Source organism: Prionailurus bengalensis, chromosome A2 (genome assembly GCF_016509475.1).
Source record: "Prionailurus bengalensis isolate Pbe53 chromosome A2, Fcat_Pben_1.1_paternal_pri, whole genome shotgun sequence".
Classification (NCBI taxonomy): Eukaryota; Metazoa; Chordata; class Mammalia; order Carnivora; family Felidae; genus Prionailurus; species Prionailurus bengalensis.
In genome coordinates, this window is record NC_057348.1 from 119,032,606 (window position 1) to 119,052,419 (window position 19,814).

The following is a 19,814-nucleotide window of genomic DNA, read 5'->3' on the forward strand; positions in this document are numbered from 1 at the left end:
CTAATTTCAGGGGTGTTAAGGAACCACGACTTCCATAATAAGGCACCACCCACCTGCCACTCTCTTCCAAAAACTCTCTCCATGGCGCGAAGGAGGGAACGGGCTGCTCTAGCGTCTCTGACCATCATGTTATTTTACTTTGCTTATTTTTAAAAGTTTATTTTTTGAGGCACCTGGGTGGGTGGCTTTGTCAGTTGGGCGTCCGACTTCGGCTCAGGTCATGATCTCATGGTTTGAGCCCCCCATCGGGCTCAGCGCTGACAGCTCAGAGCCTGGAGCCTGCTTCAGATTCCGTCTCTCTCTCTCTCTCTCTCTCTCTCTCTCTCTCTCTCTCTCTCTCAAAAATAAACATTTTTGGGGCACCTGGGTGGCGCAGTCGGTTAAGCGTCCGACTTCAGCCGGGTCACGATCTCGCGGTCCGTGAGTTCGAGCCCCGCATCGGGCTCTGGGCTAATGGCTCGGAGCCTGGAACCTGTTTCCAATTCTGTGTCTCCCTCTCTCTCTGCCCTTCCCCCGTTCATGCTCTGTCTCTCTCTGTCCCAAAAATAAATAAACGTTGAAAAAAAAATTAAAAAAAAAAAAAAGGAAGATGAACGTGTCACGGCTAATATATTGCTTGCTGTCACTGAATAAGTTGAGGCCATTCAGAGTACTTCAGAGACAAGCACTCTGAGTTGTTTTCTTCCCGATCATATTGCCACTGACCTCGATCCCCTTGGGCCAAGCCAGAGGATAAAGGCAAATCTTTGAGAACCCAACTCGCCCCTGGGTGTTTGCCAGAACTTCACCATCTCTTTCTCGAGAGGTTTCAAGGGACCATACTACACGCTGTTTGACATTCAGCTAGCATCAATCAAGGGCACGGTTCGTGGTCCCAGGTGCAGCCAAGTGAACTGACCCACATGGCGATCAAGTCCAAGACCTCAGTAACACCATGCTGTGGTCACCGGAGCTAACTTCAAGCCACAGAATTCCAGATGAGCCCAGGGGAAGACGGTTTACTACGAGAGTGTGAAGAATCAGTACGCAAGAGCTGATTCTGTTTCGTATCTTTCTCTGTCAATGAGAAGAACCAACGACAACTATTAACCGGGCACCTGAGTAACTATAGGGTTTATTACGTTAATAAATTCAGGCCACTCAGAACACTTTCTAGACATGACCTTGACACATCACTCTGAAGGAGCCATAAACGGCCATCTTCTGGAAGACGACAAAAGAGGCAAAACGTTCTGAGAAAACACCCGTTCGCTTTTCAGTCCTGTCATCTTTCCAAAATATACAATTATATAATAGAAAATACAGACAAAGTGAAGAGAAATTCTGGGAGGCTGTGAGATGCTATTTTTAAGAGGCACCACTACCGTGAACATGAAGCTCCTTTCAAGTTTATATATAGCATAATTCATTTTCCAGTTTGGACTCCTTGCTGGATAGAACTAAAGGGACGATGCTCCTCAGTCTGCCACATCGATAGCTTTAGCTCAAGGGCTCCCACGTGGCAAAGGACAAACTTTCTAGGCCTGGCAAACCTTCCTCTTCTGATGATGCCGGGAAAGTTCTTTGTTGGGAAGCAGAAAAGGGAGGGGGAAAAAAAAAAGGAATCCTTTTTTGGAATGTGTATTACTGATTCTTTTTTGGAAACACGGCCCTATGGATTATTTACAAATATGTTAACTGGGTTTATTTAACTTTTAATTTGCTCCATACTCGCCCAAGTGTCACGTATTAATTACCAATGGCGTCCGTATGCTTCCGTAATGCACACTTCCTACGTAGCTATCCCAGAACCTCTGGTTTATTTTTGAAACGATTTTTAAAATCCCAATTTTTGTATCTGCAGTTACTTCATAATTTTATGGTTTTAGTTTCCCAAAGGGGCTTATTCCTCTCCCAGGGGGGAAAAAAACAACAAAAAAACAAAACCCCAAGCCCACAAACCCTTCTAGGCTGAGGTGGCATCGTCCACAGGTCGTGCAAGGAACCCATCTAGCTTGTCACAACCAACTCCAGGCCCCTTGGGCAGTTCACGCACAACGGAGGTGCAACATTTTCATTTTATGCTTTTTTTTTTTCAACGTTTATTTATTTTTGGGACAGAGAGAGACAGAGCATGAACGGGGGAGGGGCAGAGAGAGAGGGAGACACAGAATCGGAAACAGGCTCCAGGCTCTGAGCCATCAGCCCAGAGCCCGACGCGGGGCTCGAACTCCTGGACCGCGAGATCGTGACCTGGCTGAAGTCGGAGGCTTAACCGACTGCGCCACCCAGGCGCCCCTCATTTTATGCTTTTAACAGTTAATGATTTGTCAGGTTTTGTTAGTCTCGAGAAAATAATTTCTTTTAGGTGCAACGTAGCATATTCTAAATCACACACACGTATATTACTGAAGCCAAGTGACCTTACTCGAACAATGTTTTCAAAGACTATTTCTTGGTAATGGCAGTGAAATAGCGTTCACGGCACCTCCGTGTTCTACCAGAATGAACTTGATCGAGTTGAATTTTCGGGAGACTTTCAACACAATAATGGTCTAGAGCTTTATTTTAGAGAGCAGCCACCCCCGGCAGTGGTGAGGGGGCCTGTTGAAGACACAGGGTCATAACTGTGTCCCCAAACCATCATCCAAAGTTGCGTGACCGACAGCGGTCTTTGTCATTGTTAGTGCACCCGAGGTCAGCCTAAATAACACCACACGGTTCTACCTGGTGGCCAGAAACTAGCCAACAGCAGCCAGTGGAAAAGCATGTTGCGCCCCTTTCCACCGCTGAGTTTAAGAGTCAATGCAGGGGCGCCTGGGTGGCTCAGTCGGTTGAGCGTCCGACTTCAGCTCAGGTCACGATCTCACGGTTCGTGAGTTCGAGCCCCGCGTCGGGCTCTGTGCTGACGGCTCAGAGCCTGGAGCCTGTTTCCGATTCTGTGTCTCCCTCTCTCTCTGCCCCTCCCCCATTCATGCTCTGTCTCTGTCTCAAAAATAAGTAAACATTAAAGAAAAAAATTAGGGGCGCCTGGGTGGCGCAGTCGGTTAAGCATCCGACTTCAGCCAGGTCACGATCTCACGGTCCGTGAGTTCGAGCCCCGCGTCAGGCTCTGGGCTGATGGCTCAGAGCCTGGAGCCTGTTTCCGATTCTGTGTCTCCCTCTCTCTCTGCCCCTCCCCCGTTCATGCTCTGTCTCTCTCTGTCCCAAAAATAAAATAAACGTTAAAGAAAAAAATTTAAAAAAAAAAGTCAATGCAACTGCTTTCCAGTCAAGCTTTGTGACTGAAATTTTAACTACGCAGTTACATAGCCTGTGACGTATCTCACACAGAAAACGCCTTTTTCGCTATTTGCTACAAGGGAAATCTGCTTCACACGTGTTTTTAAAAAAATTATTCGGTATTCCTTGTTATTCTGGTAAGTCTGAAAAAAAAATGTATCAAATTTAGAAACTAAAAACTCCCCCAGACCCAGGTTGTAAAGAGACATCTTAGCTAGTAGACAATGGCAGGCACTGTCTAGCTACTTTATCTATTTTAGTCAAAGTTATTCGACAAGAGGAAAAGCGAGTTCTTTCAGAGCGACTTGCTCTCGGGCCTGGCACCATCTGGAACACCTGGGCTGCCCTTTTTTGCCGTTAGGGAAAAAAAAAATAATAATAATAATTGGGTACCTGCATAGAGACATAGCACGTCACGGCATTGCTAAATCTCAGTTTCCTAACACAGCTGTCCCCCAACCAACTTTACTTTCTCGGGGGTCGTTTTGTTTTGTTTTGTTTTTGTTTTTTTTAAGAGTATGAAACACATCTGCGACCTGATAAGATCAAGCCAACTCGTGGCTGCTCTGATGGATATAAATTAACACCAGCAACCGGGCTCCCGAGGAGGAACTAAGTTAACTCTGGTGGCAAGGTGCTAGAAACCTCTCCATCCCCGGCACCGGACAGGCTCCAGCCGCCTGACGTTTCTCCCTTCCTGTCAAATACCACTCCCTTCTTAGTGCATTTCCAAGACGTGCGCAGAGAGATACTGTACCTCGGTTGTCCTTTTAGCAGGAACACATTAGCTTAAAGCGTTCCCATTTTCTTGCCGAGTCTGTCTGTAATGCTGTGCCGTTGGATGTGCCTGGGGATCATTTTAGTCTGAAAAACCGGAGCCACATGGAAAAGACATTAAAACAAGTTTGCTGCCGTGATACCCACGAAGATGAAAGGGCCTCTCTGATTTTCATATGCTGTGTTTCAGATGGGAGGGAAAAGAAAACGGTTCTTTGGAAACGCAGGCATTTGGCCGGGCGACAAATTCATCAGGTGTTAAATCCCCATCACCTTCGCGGTAGAGGCGCACCTCGTGTCTGTTTATTCGTGTTTCCAGTGGAATCTGCACCGTTTTCCCGGCTTACAATACATTGCTCTCTTTAGCATTCGTATTTCGGTTCTGGTAGTGGCTTCCAAAGGAAAATTACTGAGACGTGTGCACTGATGGGTGTTGGCATACAAGTGAGCTCTGGATCTTGGCTTAAAGAGATTGCATTCTTTCTGGGGGGCTAAGGGGGGGGGGTGTGGGCAGCAGAGTCGTAATGTGTGCCCTTTAAGACAACTTTATCTTGTGATCTTTCCCGATATTTTTTTGGCCGGCGCAGAGACCCCTGCTGGGACAAAGAAAAAGCAACACTGACAGGGAGCCAAAGCCTCGCCGCGAACGGTTTCTAGCACGAGGTGAAACAGGGCTGTCAAGACTTTTAAGATGTCTTGTGGGAATTCTTAACAGTGGGCATATTATTTTTATTGGGTTTGATTAAACAACGCAGTTCATAGCAGAGATGACATTGAGATGTATAACTAAGCGGGCAGGGTTCAGCAGGGCATTGCTGGAATGGCAGGCCTCAAAAATGGCTTCTTTAGCGAGTTTGAGTTACAGGTACCTTCTGTCGCCTCGAATAGCACATCTGAAAGTAAGCAAGCTGCCATTAAGTCGCTGCGCATGATGGAAACCGGGTCTCTTTAGAGGCAAAGATTGTTTTATTTGACCGCGCTATTGATTTCCTCACGGTGCCTAAGGAAGTTGAGGATAAGGGATTCCACTTACTGTCCATCTTCAACGGAGAGGAAATTCCAGAGATTTTCGCCCTCAAAGGACCACATGTATTTACTTCCCTTGTTCTTCAACGGATTGTTTACAGCAGAGGAAACCACTATGTGCTCGCTCAAGGAGGGGGTGGAAATTGTGGGGTCTTGCCTCCTCACTTCTGCCCGGGCCCCAAGTCCTCTAACGGAGGCAAACACCCGGTGCAATGCACAGATCTCGAGCGTGTAACTGGTAAGTGGGATAAACGTACGCCTCTGTGTAACCAACATCTCAATCAAGACACGGAATAGGTCTTGATTCTACAAAGTTCCAGAGGTCCAGAAAGTTCTCTTGTGCCTACACCCCTCTCTCCACTCTCCTGGGGTCAAATACTGTTCTGATTTCTGTCACCGCAAACCGGTTTGCTTGTGCTTGAATTTCCTGTGTACGTCTTGGTGTCTGCCTCCTCGCAGCCGGTGTCATGGTTTTGAGATTCACCCCCGTTTTTTTGGCGAAACATTACTTTGTTCCTTTATATGGCTAAGTGGTATTCTACTGTATGGACAGATCACAATTTGTTTATCCATTTACCTATAAGTGAATTAAAAGTTTGGGGCTACCGTGAATAAAGCCGCTCTGTACATCCTTGTACTTGTCTTTGGTGGACATGTTTCCATTCCCCTTGGGCAAATTCCTAGAGTGGGATTGCCCGGCCAACACCGTTTTGGTTCTGGAGCCCGGAAGAAGCCCTGTGATCTCTGCAGGTCTGGCCCTCCTCAGCTGGTGGAGAGGCAGTGACATCTGACGCTCTCTCCCGTCAGAGCAGCTTCGAGGATGTTCTCTGCCCTTCATGGGAGCGAGGGCAGGGAGTTTCCAACATGCTCTTGTCAAAATTCATGTGGTCCTAAAGGCTTTGGGATGACCTTTATGTGGCCCTATGACCTAGACATATCTTATCAGTGAAATGTTTAGACCTTCCACATCTTAAAAGGCACTGAAAATGGAAAAGAACCTCAAAGAAGGTGGGGCCGAGGGATGCCCGTTGCCTCTGGCTGCATCGGTGGTTGGGCCTATGTGGGCATATCAGGCATATCGTTCAACAAGAAAGCGCACAGAGCTCAATAATGAATGTGTGCATCTGTTAGAAACATCCAATATTCCATTTTTTTAAGTGCTTTGAATTTCCACAATTAAAAGGGTTATTATTACTTCACTTACTAAAATAACAAAACAAGGGGTGCCTGGGTGGCTTAGTTGGTTAAGCATCTGACTTCGGCTCAGGTCATGATCTCATGGTTTGTGGGTTCGAGCCCCACACTGAGCTCTGTGCCGACAGCTCGGAGCCGGGAGCCTGCTTCGGATTCTGCGTCTCCCTCTCTCTCTCTCTCTGCCCCTCCCCTGCTTGCGCTCTCTCTCTCTCAAAAATAAACATTAAAATAAAAAAAAAATAACAAGATATGAAAATCTGTAAGCCTGCTAACTCTTTGCTCCTGCCATCCTTGGTCATAAGATGGTTTATCTCAAATGCTCCTGTGTTAATACCATATCAGGTCATTTTTGTCTCCAGATAGGACCCCCGCACCCCTTCCTTGAGAAAACGCGTTCATGCCCAGAGCAGGTCATTAGCAAATACCACCTGTAATGCACATTCCTGGAACCAGCCTTTTCTGAGGTTAGTGCAGACCAAAAATAAACACACACAGGCAGTCCTGGCCGGGGCCGGCGAAATACTGTCTGCCCGAGAAGGCAGGGTTCAGTTAAGAGCAGAGAGTGTTTTCTTTGTTTTGAACATGCCATGCATCCACTTCGAGGAGCCCTAACCCACCTGCCAGCGTCCGCCATTCCCACCATAGACAGCCAACAGTTCCCGAACACACTGGGCTTGTTTACCGGGGCAGAGCGTCTTGCTGCCGAGGAGGGCACTTCCAAAGCCAATGTCCTTTCTAAACCTGTGGCTTAAGTAGAGTGTTCACACAAGTGGTTCTCTCCGTCCCTGTCTCTGTGTCATTAATCTTCCCAGTGAGGTGGGTATTGCCTCCAACGTGCAGACCCGGAAATGGAGAAGCGGGAAAGTTTAAGGCCAATTCTGTCTCAAGCAGCAGAACCAAAATCTGAATTCAGATCCGTCTGACGGCCTGAGGCTCTCACCCCTTTACTTCCACGTTCCCTGAGGTTTCAAAAGCGACCCAGAGAGGCCCAGATACACTATGATGTGTTTTGTCAACATACCCAAGTCTGATTACGAATTCCCCAAGCTGACATTCCAGAATGATCATGGAGTATAAAACTGTCTGCCCCAAATCGCTTTCCCGCTGATCTCACCTTATTCCAGCTCCTTCGGACTTTACATTTGACTTACAATATCTAAGACATTTTATGGGTGTGACTACACAGCTCAGAACTGTGCTAAAACAGCACAGAGGGACTGACACCACATGTTTCTCTCTTGTCTTGGTCACTCCTGAGAATTTACGGCATCTGCGATTAAGTCATGTTCATTGTGTGTCCGTCCTGCATGTGTACAACTGGCTTCTACTAAAAGATGGAAGTTCTAATCCACTAGGGCTATGGCTTATGCTTTTCTGTATCCTACCTGGCACAGCACTTATAAAAAACCAGATACTTAGTAAATTATGTCAAATGAAAAGATGCCCAATCCACGGGGTGCCTGGGTGGCTCAGTTGGTTAGGCGTCTGACTTCGGCTGAGGTCATGACCTGGTGGTTCGTGAGTTTGAGCCCCACTTTGGGCTCTCTGACAGCGTGAAGCCCGTTTCGGATCTCTCTCTCCCCTACTTGCTTTCTGTCTCAAAAATAAACATTAAAGAAAAAAAAATAAAAGAAAGAAAAGATGCCCAATCCTAGTGCCATGGAAAACAGTGGCTATGCCATTTGGGAACCACTTGAACTTGGGCAAGTTATCACTGAAGTGAGGCTCAATTTCTTTCGTCCTTAAATTGGGGTGAATTTGTCCTTATTCCTTTAAGGAGTAATTCCTTTATTCCTTATAAGGAATTTGTCCTTAAATTGGGGTGAATTTCTTTTGTCCTTAAATTGGCCCTTAATCATGGCGAATATGAATGCTTTTGTGCAACCATAAAATGCTATAAAGATATAACCCATTATTATTATTATTGCAGATCACCATTGATTTGATGGCTTTCTTCCAGTCAAGAAAGAGTTTTGTTTAGGAACGTTTCTTATTGAGCTGTGGAGTTCTAGAAGAATAATGAAATACTTCTTCATTGTTGCCATCCTTACTCTGACAACACTTTGAAGGGCAAGAGCAGATTCAAAACAAGGGAAGGGAAGCAGAATTAGCGTTAAGATTGGGCCATGACCCTCAGGAAGCAGGATAAAGGTTTTACAAGTCAATCAGAAAAGAAGATGAAAGAACAATTAGACCAAAGTAGTATATAAACAAACAGGCAAAGCAGCCATGGGCCAGGAAAGGGTGTGTTAGTGACCCTGAACATAATGCAAGCCAGATAATACGGCAACATCTTGTCACTCTCCAGCCACAGGACAGCACTTGTATATGAAAGGGAAATGTAAATCAAGGCCATTTTCTTTCTTTCTTTTTTTAAAAAATTTTTTAAGGTTCATTTATTTTGGAAGGAGAGAGAGAGAGAGAGAGAGAGAGAGACAGCGTGTGGGTAGGGGAGGGGCAGAGAGACAGAGGCAGACACAGAATCTGAAGCAGGCCCCAGACTCTGAGCTGTCAGCACAGAGCCTGATGTGGGGCTCGAACGCATGAACCGTGAGATCATGACCTGAGCTGAAGTCAGAGGCTTAACCGACTGAGCCACCCAGGTGCCCCAAGGCCATTTTCTTAATAGGAAGATTTGGGGGAATGTTTCTTAGGCACCGTCTAGATATTCAACTCTTTAGGGCAGAGCCTCGTCCATGAGAAAAAGCCACTCATGTGGCTTCAGGAATTCATAAATAGGCCACGAAGTTCAGTCATGCTGAAATATTTCGCGTTGCTTTTCTCATTTTCCACCATTAAGCAGAACAGATTTCTTTCTTTGAGGTTTTTCTTTCTATTTCATCCTCTTCCTTGGATGGGCAGGGGGAGGTATGTTAGTTTAGACCTCACCTTAGTCATCTCAGAGGTTTTCTGTCTCTCTTAAGCCTACTTCAGTTTATTTTGTCTTCCCAAAACGGCAGGCGTGGGGAGAGTTACCTCGAAGCCATTTATTTTATTTTTTTCAAGATTTTATTTTTAAGGAATCTCCACACCCAACTTGAGGCTCGAACTTACGACCCAGAGACCAAGAATCCCATGCTCCACTGACTGAACAGCCAGGCGCCCCCACCTCAGCTCCATTTAAGTAGTTTCTAAATGTCAAGCAAAATTTTATTAGTTGTACAAGTCTATGTTGTAATTCCCATCCTTAGAGAAAAATCAGTACTTTCTTAAAAGATCTGTTGCGTATCAGTAACTCCTGGAAGTTTAAAAATCTTATAGTTTGAATAACTTATTGCAAAAGCCACAAAGGAATGCTAAGGATCTACTGTAAGGCCATACAGCAGGAGACACAGGAATATAAAGTGAAATAACACAACATAAAAACTCAAATTAGGCATTAATACACACAATCTGTGACTTCACATTTTAGGGAGCCTAAACAAGAAAACAAAAAAAAAATGGGTTTAATTTCCATGGGCGCCTTTCACTGGTTTAATATTTGCATTCTGGCTCCCGTTTCCTGAGTGGGCCAAAATATATATACAAATATTTTCCAGGAGAGACTATGCAATGCTATTATAACCAGAAATCCAGCCAACTCTTTCTGTGGCTTCTCCCTCCATTAAGACATAAGCGAGCATCTGTTCAGTCCCATTGGACCCATCTCTGGAGTTCTATCAAGTAGACTACAGTAACCTTTCTCCAGGCAAGGTGGGAATATGTTAACCCAAGCGAGAAAACACGCGGCTGACAACTAGACAGATCACATTTTAAAAAGTAGTTTCCCTGGGAATGCAGGCTGGTGCAGCCACTGTGGAAGACAGTACGGAGGTTCCTCAAAAAACTAAAAATAGAACTACCCTACGACCGAGCAATTGCACTCCTAGGCATTTATCCACGGGATACAGGTGTGCTGTTTCGAAGGGACACATGCACCCCCATGTTTATAGCAGCACTATCGACAATGGCCAAAGTAGGGAAAGAGCCCGAATGTCCATCGATGGATGAATGGATGAAGAAGTGGTACGTATATACAGTGGAGTATTACTCAGCAATCACAAAGAATGAAATCTTGCCATTTGCAACTACGTGGATGGAACTGGAGGGTATTATGCTAAGTGAAATGAGTCAGTCAGAGAAAGACAAAAATCATATGACTTCACTCATATGAGGACTTTAAGAGACAACACAAATGAACATAAGGGAAGGGAAACAAAAATAATATAAAAACAGGGAGGGGGACAAAACATAAGAGACTCTTAAATATGGAGAACAGACAGAGGGTTGCTGGAGGCATTGTGGGAGGGGGGATGGGCTAAATGGGTAAGGGGCACTAAGGAATCTACTCCTGAAATCATTGTTGCACTATATGCTAACTAATTTGGATGTAAATTTTAAAAAATAAAAAATAAAACAAGTTAAAAAAAAAAAAGTAGTTTCCCAACTTGGGCTATAGGTTAGAATTATCTAGTTTGGGAGAGCTTTTAAAAATGCCCAGTGTCTGAGCTGTACCCACCAAATGAATCAGAGTTTCAGGGATGAAGCCCAGGCAAAAAGTGGTTTAAAAATCCTTGAGGTTGGGGCACTTCGCTGGCTCAGTGGGTAGAATAATGCGACCCTTGATCTTGGGGTAGTGAGTTTGAGCCCCATGTGTAGTGTAGAGTTTATTTAATATTAAAATAATAATAATAATAATAATAATAATAAATAAATAAAAATCTTCCAAGTGATTTTGATTTCAGCCTGATGGAGAATCACTGTTTTAAGAGATTCAGTGGCGGGGCGCCTGGGTGGCGCAGTCGGTTAAGCGTCCGACTTCAGCCAGGTCACGATCTCACGGTCCGTGAGTTCGAGCCCCGCGTCGGGCTCTGGGCTGATGCCTCGGAGCCTGGAGCCTGTTTCCGATCTTGTCTCCCTCTCTCTCTGCCCCTCCCCTGTTCATGCTCTGTCTCTCTCTGTCCCAAAAATAAATAAACGTTGAAAAAAAAAAAAAATTTTAAGAGATTCAGTGGGAGGGGTGCCTGGGTGGCTCAATTGGTCATGATCTCACGGTTCATGAGTTCAAGCCCCACGTCGGGTTCTGTGCTGACAGCTCAGAGCCTGGAGTCTGCTTCAGATTCTGTGTCTCCCTCTCTCTCTGCCCCTTACCTGCTCATGATCTGTCTCTCTCTCTCAAAAATAAATACACATTAAAAAAAAAACCAATTTCAATTTAAAAAAAAGGAGATTCAGTGGGTAAATATGGGGGTGCTGGGGAGGGGAGAAATTACTTTCTTAACGAATCTATAGACACTGATAACCAATACAATCTGCAAAAGCTAACCCAGGCCTTTCCTACGGGATGATCTCACTCCTCCCAGAAAAGATAGTTAAATTAATTTGAAGAAAAGAAAATTCACTAAACTCTTTTTTAGGGGGGAAGGAGACATCAGTAATTCTGTCCAGATCTTCCGGTTATATGCACTGAATAGTTGTTTTAGTTATAAAAGTAAAACGGACTCAACTTAGTAAATAGGGAAAAATAAAAGAAAGAAAGAAGAAAATACCACCCATTTTCCTGTCATTTTAAGGTAACCACAGTTAAGTTTTTTTTGGAGTAAAAAAATAAAATTGGGACCATGCACATATGGTTTTGTAATCCAATAATGTGAAAACCTTTCCTTGTCATTACACAGTCCCCCACAACACTGCTGTGAATGACTGCCGAGCAGTCCATTGTTTGAAACGGCCATTATTTATTGGTGACTGATGTTTGCTTTAGGTTTTTTCACGGACACAATTAGGACCATGATCCCTCCGACACGAAGTTTGATTAACCTGATAACTACCGAAAGGATAAACCATTGGTATAACACGTAAACAGGTGGTGGGTGGGGTGGGAGGGTCTTGATAGGTAGCATTTGCCGATTTGATCGGTGTAAATACTCCCACCATGGCCAATTTCAAGATCATCCTTCTACCAACTGGTTTGCCCCCTGAACATGGAACAATTGGCTCTCTGGAATCAGCTCCAACTCATCCTTCAAGAAAACCCTGGCTGAACTAAACTGGCCAGTTCTCCAGTTGTGACACGTTGTTTGAATGGTACAGTGGAAGTTCTGTGGATGAAGGTGAGCCGTAATTATAGTTATCTTAACACTCTGTTGTATTTTGGTTTTGGAGCTGTCAGGTTGGTAACTGGGGCAGCTAGATGGCTGAAGGTCTAATAAGAGTTCTCTAAAAGGTCTTAATATGGAAAGTGCTAGTACACTGGAAAGACCACCTTGTTTTTGAATAGACAGACATGGGGCTTTGTGAAGTTAACCTTATGATAAGGTTATGTGTTTAATCTGTATATGGGAATGATAATGTTGTCTCAATAGAGGTGGTGTTGGGATTAAAAACCTCATTCATAGGGCCGCCTGAGTGGCTCAGTCGGTTAAGCATCTGACTTCGGCTCAGGTCATGATTTCACTGTTCGTGGGTTTAAGCCCGCATCGGGCTCTGTGCTGATGGCTCCCTCTCTCTCTGCCCCTCCCCCACTCGTGCTCTGTCTCTCTCAGAAATAAACAGTAAAAAAACAACCTCATGCATGAAGTATATAGTAAGCATATAATACAGTCAGCACTCTATAAATGATAGTTGCCTTTCCCCCTTAGTGATCATACTCTAGATGTTCTTCTATGACAGTATGAATTCTGTTGACACTTTATTTGCAGGGAATTTAATTAAGTTGATCTTTAAATTATATATCTTTATGATTTAAACCAGAGATTGGCAAACTATGACCCGTGGGCCAAGTCTGTTTTTTTTAATAAAGAAGGTTTTACAGAAACGTTCGGTTTTAAAGGAACACACCATGTCCATTCATTTATGGAGTTCTCTAGCTCAATGGCAGAACTGAGTAACTGAAACAGAGACCTCGTGGCCTACAAAGCAGGAAATATTTACTATCTGGTCCTTTACAGAAAAAGTTTGCTACACCAGTGATTTAAACCATTCTAACCTTTCCTTAACTGAATACTTTCTTTTTCATAATATGCATCTATATTTAAAGAAAACAAAACAGAGAGAAAATGAAAAAGATGAGGAAAGAAAATTTTCCTAGGATTTAGAAACTGCAAAATAAATATTAGGCCCAAGAGCACTGGAGAAATACTTGAAACTGTAGGATGAAGCTCAGCTCTAATTCAGTCAAGACGGTATAGTTAAAAGAATATTTTATAAGTGAGATTTTTCTACAAGGGGATTATTACTCCTGGACCTGGAATACACCTTGAATGTATATGGAACTTGGAAAAGTGAATTTAGGAGGCAGAAACTTGGAATATTATTTATAACTTGGCCATGAAAGTGAACGAAACCACATTAGTCAGGCAATACAAGCTGATCTCTCTAACTACAGGTAAAATAACATTTCAAACGTTGAAAAATGTACACATTCAAAACTGTACAGGGTAGGGGTTTAAGCAACCATTTCCCCTAATTTTTGATGTTTACACGGAATGTTCTTCAAGCAGCAAATAAGTTACCAGTGATTGTGACAGACTGAACATGACACATCTTTACCACGACATAAATTAATTCTCTCAGTGGAAATTGTTAAAATAGGCAAGCTGTCAGAAAGATTTCTTTATGTCTGAAGGAAAGGAAATGATTCCATTTCTTCCAAACATTCTTACACGAACAATAATAAACTCTCACTTTTAAACTGCCTATTTTCATGGGGTCCTACGGCACTGGTTACTAATTGGGGCAGTCATGGTTATCTGCTGTTGGCCACGAATCAGTCCACATGAAGTCAGGTATAAAACACTCTCCGGTATAAAACTGCCCCCATAATTCATGTTATAAATGAATAAATATTCATAGAAACACCCAAAAAAAGAGGATCGCAGAATTACACTACGCTCTCATAGCATTTCTTAGATTTACACAAAGATCCTGGCAAGTAAATCTTCACAGAATAAAATATGGTGGCTTATCTAAAGAAGGGAAATAGGGTGGCTTATTAAAGAAATGGGCAAGTACCCAACACATATGAGTGACCCTGACTCTGTTCCTGAAGCAACGAGTTGAAAACTCCAGACCACAGAGATGAACATTTATTGGATGCCGGGTGTATACGTAGGCTCTCACATTTAACACACACATACCTATATAATGGGTATTATTAGTGATCTGTAAAGGGAGACGTACCGGTGGGAACTCTGATGGGTCCGCCTCAAATGCCCTAACTTCGAAATGCTTAATCCTGACAGGACACAGGGTATCTGTTAGCCATGAGCCCCCCAAAACTGCCCTTACAAAGGAGGTCCCATGACCAGAGTCAACTAAGTTTGGGAAACTTACTAAATCTTTCCCTTGGAGAAGAACGATATATATTAAAGCCCCACATTAAAGAAATCAGTCTGCTTTGGTTTAACCCATCAGCTTCCCCCATCTTGTTAGGAAATGCCTTTCTTCCCGCTACTATTTCGTGCAAGTCAAGATTCTGAAACACACTTTGAGAAATAGCACTGTAGTCCCCTCCCTTGCTGGGAGACGGCCAAAAGAGAAATCCACAAACTGTGAGAGAAAATAAACATTTTTACCCACAGTCAAGGGGGTGATGCTACAGAGATGACGGTGTGATTCCAGGTGGCTTCTCTTTGCTCTTAGGATCAACCCATGGTGCCCTGGCTCCTGTCCAAAGCCCCGGCCTCATCCCACACTGGTCAGCGGGCCTATTTCAGTACCTGGGACCTGCCAGGCTCCTCCTCATAGAACTTCTGTAGAAGGTTGTTCCCTGGCTGGACGTTCCACTTGAGTCCTATTTACCTTTCAGGGGAAGCGTTTTCTCCATTTCTGTCTGGGTGCCCTCCTATCACTGAGTTCTATACAGCACTTGTCATGGTTACAATGTTCCATTTATTTAACGCCTGCCTAAACTCCCACTGTGGAGAAGGAGGAAGGAAATACATCGCAGGGCGATCCCAGGACGCCCCCTGGTCTGCCCCGCCTCCAGGCAGAAGGGCAGTCTGGGAAAGAAGTTAAAGTCAGGGAAGACACACTCAGAAGCCCGGTGGTCACGGGTCCAAATTCCATCCTGCGATTTAGCTTTATTCACTAATGAAGTGGATTTTGATCTCTCCTTGGGCTCCTGTTCTACTTTTCCAGTTGCTTCTACATTTGGGAGGGGAAGACAAGAGTGTGCTTCCTCACCGCCTACGACGCCCACATCTCCCACTAGGGCCCAACTGCCTTCAGGACGCGGATGAGGTCTCCTTTGGCTCGCTACTTATAGCTCAGTGTCTGGCAGGTAGAAGGCACTCTGATTGGTTTTGTTTTTTTACATTTATTATGGCAAATGTTTAACATAAGCAAGCATAGGGAGAATCGTATAACGAACCCCTGGGTAGTCATCAGCTGATGCCAACAGTAATCAACGTATGGCCATCTTGTCTCATTTACTCTTCCACCCGACCGAAGCCAATCCAAGACACTGTGTCAGCTCATACGTCGCAAATGGTAAAGGCTTGAAAACGTATCTATAGAACCATTATCATCTACATACTCCCAGTAATTCATAAATACTTCTTCAGCGATAAACAGACGACTAAATCAACAAACTCTACAGAGACCAGTAAAGGGTCAAAGACGGGGGTGGCTCTGAATCATCATCTGTCCTCAGCCCCCTCCTGTCCCCCAGCACATCAGACCTCAATGCGCACGCACACACTCCACACGCTCTTCCCCAGTAACTCCAACCCCGCCCCCAAGATGGCAGGGCCAAGCCACTCACCCGTTGGGGTGCTGCTGCGGAACGAAGAGGAGGGGGTGATGGGCGGCGTCACAGGAGGGGTAAGGCTTCCACTGCTGTGGCGTGGTGGAGTGGACACATTCCCTCGAGACACCGAGCTGGACAAGGTCAGCGAGAGCTTCGGCTGAATCTTCTTCTTCAGGGACTCCTGCTCTCGGCGGGCAGCATCTGTCATGAATCTGAAGCGACAATGGAGGGTGAGCAGCCAGGACCATTTATGGAGCGTGAGGAATGAGGACGGTTACCCGGAGTTGGACAGATGCCCCACCCTGGGAAAGGGGCTCGTTCACAGGTCTCGAATCTCAGAGACTCACGACAGATTCCCTTCTCCACGACGGAATGATCTCTAGCTCAGCGTCTTCAGGTTCCTCACGGGGGGGGGGGGGGGGGGGGGCATTTCTTCCTGAGGCAAACCCCCCTTGTGGGAAACGTGTACACACAGACTATGTCTGTACTCAGGGCGGTGCCTTTGGTGACAAGACTTCCTCTCTCTTGGAAGGTCCTCTCTTGTCTTTCAACTCATAGAAAGCCCACCCTTTCTCACAGTTCCCCAACCTTCCCAGGGGGAAAGGGCTTCCTTCATCTGTAGATTGGTAGAATTTACTGTTCGTGGCACTTCACTGCCACCTCCCATCTATGACCCCCTGAAAATGGATTCTTTTTTTTTTTTTTTTGGTCTTACTCCAGTTCCTCATACTGTTATTTGGGGTTTGAAAATTGTCTTGGCAGACGGAAGGTCTTGTCTCCCTAACCGTTAGCTGAAAGGAAAGGACACCCGTCCCCACAGATCGCTGCCAGCACACCACCAAGTCAATCTCAGTCAACAGAGTGAGTAAATCTGCCCAAAGCAGATTCACGAAGAAGGGAAGAGAGCAGTATGAGGAGGAAGATCACAGCTGAAGACCTGTTTCTATTGTGGTTTTATTACTCATAAAGGGAAAGGTGACTTTTCCTGATCATTTCACTTTGCAAACGTCAAAGTTATCCCTTCAACCCCTCTCTTACGTTAGTAATATTCAAACTTCGTTCTCTTCTCACTGTATAACATTTCATAAGTTCATGTTATACGAGATTCAAAACAATCTACGAAATGGTATCTGTCGCTTAAAGAGCAAACTATTTTTTGGATTATACATTTTTTTTTTTTAAGTATAGGCTCCATGCCCAATGTGGGTCTTGAACTCATGACCCTGAGATGAAGAGTTGCATACTCTTTATACATTTTTTTTTTTAAGTATAGGCTCCATGCCCAATGTGGGTCTTGAACTCATGACCCTGAGATTAAGAGTTGCATACTCTACTGACTGAGCCAGCCAGGTGCCAGCAAACTTTTTTTTTTGTATTACCCGCAGGTGGGGCTTTGTCAACTGCATTTTTAAAAATTGTGGCAGAGGGGCGCCTGGGTGGCTCAGTCGGTTAAGTGGCCGACTTCAGCTCAGGTCATGATCTTGCAGACCGTGAGTTCGAGCCCCGCGTCGGGCTCTGTGCTGACAGCTCAGAGCCTGGAGCCTGTTTCAGATTCTGTGTCTCCCTCTTTCTGACCCTCCCTCGTTCATGCTCTGTCTCTGTCTCAAAAATAAATAAACGTTAAAAAATTAAAAAATAATAATAAAATAAAATAAAATTGCGGCAGAAAGCCTAGTGCATAGAACACATGAAAGCTTTTAGGCAATAAAATAGGCACCTATGCCCACTGCCTTGGCCAAGAGGACCTAACCAGGCCTCTCAAGTCCTCCCTGTACCCCACCCCCATCATTACGTTCCATTTTAATACAATTCATCATTAATTAATTCCATTGCACTTAAACACAGTGTTAATTGCCCAACACATTTCACATTCTGTCTACAAAATTTCTTAGTATCTGCCTTCATTACACTAGGGAGTTTTGGAAGTCAACAGATAGTCCCCATGCCTGGTTAAAAAGCTTTAAACACTCAATGAAACAATATTACAGTATTGTTACAACGTCTTACAATGTCTACTTTTGTACTTGGAACATGCATGGCTCATTTCTTGAACGGCCGCTGCAATACAATAAAGATCTATACTAAACCAGATATTTATGACGATCTGAACGGTAATAAAGCTAAATGCTTTGCCTTGAGCTCTTTGGTTTTGCGCTACCAGATGGCAGTGGTTTAAAAAGAAATGAAGGACAATGCAAAACAGAATTGTTTGTGCCTGGTATCGGTACTCATTTACTTTCAGGTGCCAAAGTTGGCTCTTTTGTTCTTAAAACTGCTTCCCCACCCCCCTCAGAAACCTCTAGTCAAAATACGGACTCTCAAAATATGGCAACAACTCAAAACAAGGAAAAAGAACAAGTGCTTTCCTCTATTATTCTAAGTAGAATTACCAAGTGGCACAGCACCAAGCTTCTCGAATGGGGGTTCACAGTATGCCCGGGAGCGGGCACAACCACGGGACGGACATGCTGCTCCCTCTAGAAAGACCAATTGTTCTCCATGTAGGGATTTCAGGTCAGTTTTTTAAATGGTAAAAAGAAAAGAGACTTTTTGAAGTAGACTCTATGGAGAGACTCTATGGAGTAGAAGGTAAAATGTACATCTTGCACCTTAGTTAAGAGGATGGGACTTGGAGCCAGGCTGCATGTGTTACTTTCTTTTTTTTTTTTTTTTTAAGGTTTTATTTATTTTTGAGACAGAGACAGAGCATGAACAGGGGAGGGGCAGAGAGAGAGGGAGATGCAGAATCGGGAGCAGGCTCCAGGCTCCGAGCTGTCAGCACAGAGCCCGGCGCGGGGCTCGAACTCCCGGACCGCGAGATCATGACCTGAGCCGAAGTCGCCCGCTTAACTGACGGAGCCACCCAGGCGCCCCTGCATGTGTTACTTTCTATGTGACTTGAGGCGAGGTTGATAAACCTCTCTAAACCTCAGCTTTATTCTCCGTAAAATGGGACTAAGGACCATCAGCAGAGGGTTAAGACACATCTCTTCCTTTTCTGCAGGAGACTCTGATCTTTGGTTAGCTCAGATGGTAGGCCAACTATGCTAGTAGGCAAGCACTCCCTGTGATCACACTGACCCCCGACTGGTAAATTGCTTCTCAACTGGGAGGAGTGAGAAACCATTTATTCATTCGTGACAGGAAGCCACAGCTCGGGCTTCCTGCGTGCGGTGATCTTGTATCTAGACCACTCCGGCGGGGAACTGAGGAGTATGCCCGTGGAGGGTTATGGGACTTTTGGGTCCTCTTCTGCCAGGGCAGCCCCCACCCTTGCCCGCGGGGGCATCCTGACTCCCTGCCTCTGTACAGACCACTGTGTGCCAGCGAGGACTCCACAGAAGGCCCGACGCTGTCCTGCTGGCAAGCTGTGGCCCTGCCCGCTGTTCCTCTGAAGAGACCCAGCGCCCACTCTGGCTTCCGGTCGTCTTGAGAGTCTGAGCGTTCACCATGGGAGAAAATCACCCACTAGCGGACAGGATAGCGCTGACTTTAGGAGTGCCTGTCATACAGGAAGTGGCTCAAAACACAGAAGCTACTGTGATACGGTTTTAGCTACACATTCGGTCTATCTGACCTAACTCCCAAGTTTCTTGCGGATGCGTTGCCCGTTCGTAGGTCTGAGCTTTTTGTGTTTGTGCCTGACGTATAGAACGGGCTGTGGCTGGGCTGATGGGGAATCAGCCCAGGGAGTGCACATACGGCGTGAGATGGAAACTCTTGTCAAAAGAGGGAGGGAGAGAGGAGGGAGAGAGGAAGGGAGGGAGGCGACGGGCTTCTCGGCGTCTTCCCTCACCCCAGTTAAATAGTATCAATAGCTCATGCT

General features: G+C 45.1%; 1 protein-coding gene across 2 annotated transcripts in view; it reads right to left on the reverse strand.

Moving 5' to 3' along the window:
• JAZF1 (JAZF zinc finger 1) overlaps positions 1-19,814 on the reverse strand; it is a 351,409-nt gene that overhangs the window by 34,142 nt on the left and 297,453 nt on the right. For both annotated transcript variants that reach the window (XM_043589163.1, XM_043589164.1), the window contains exon 3: positions 16,004-16,200. In XM_043589163.1, coding sequence (XP_043445098.1) covers positions 16,004-16,200 — 197 coding nt within the window. The remainder of the gene's footprint in view (positions 1-16,003; positions 16,201-19,814) is intronic.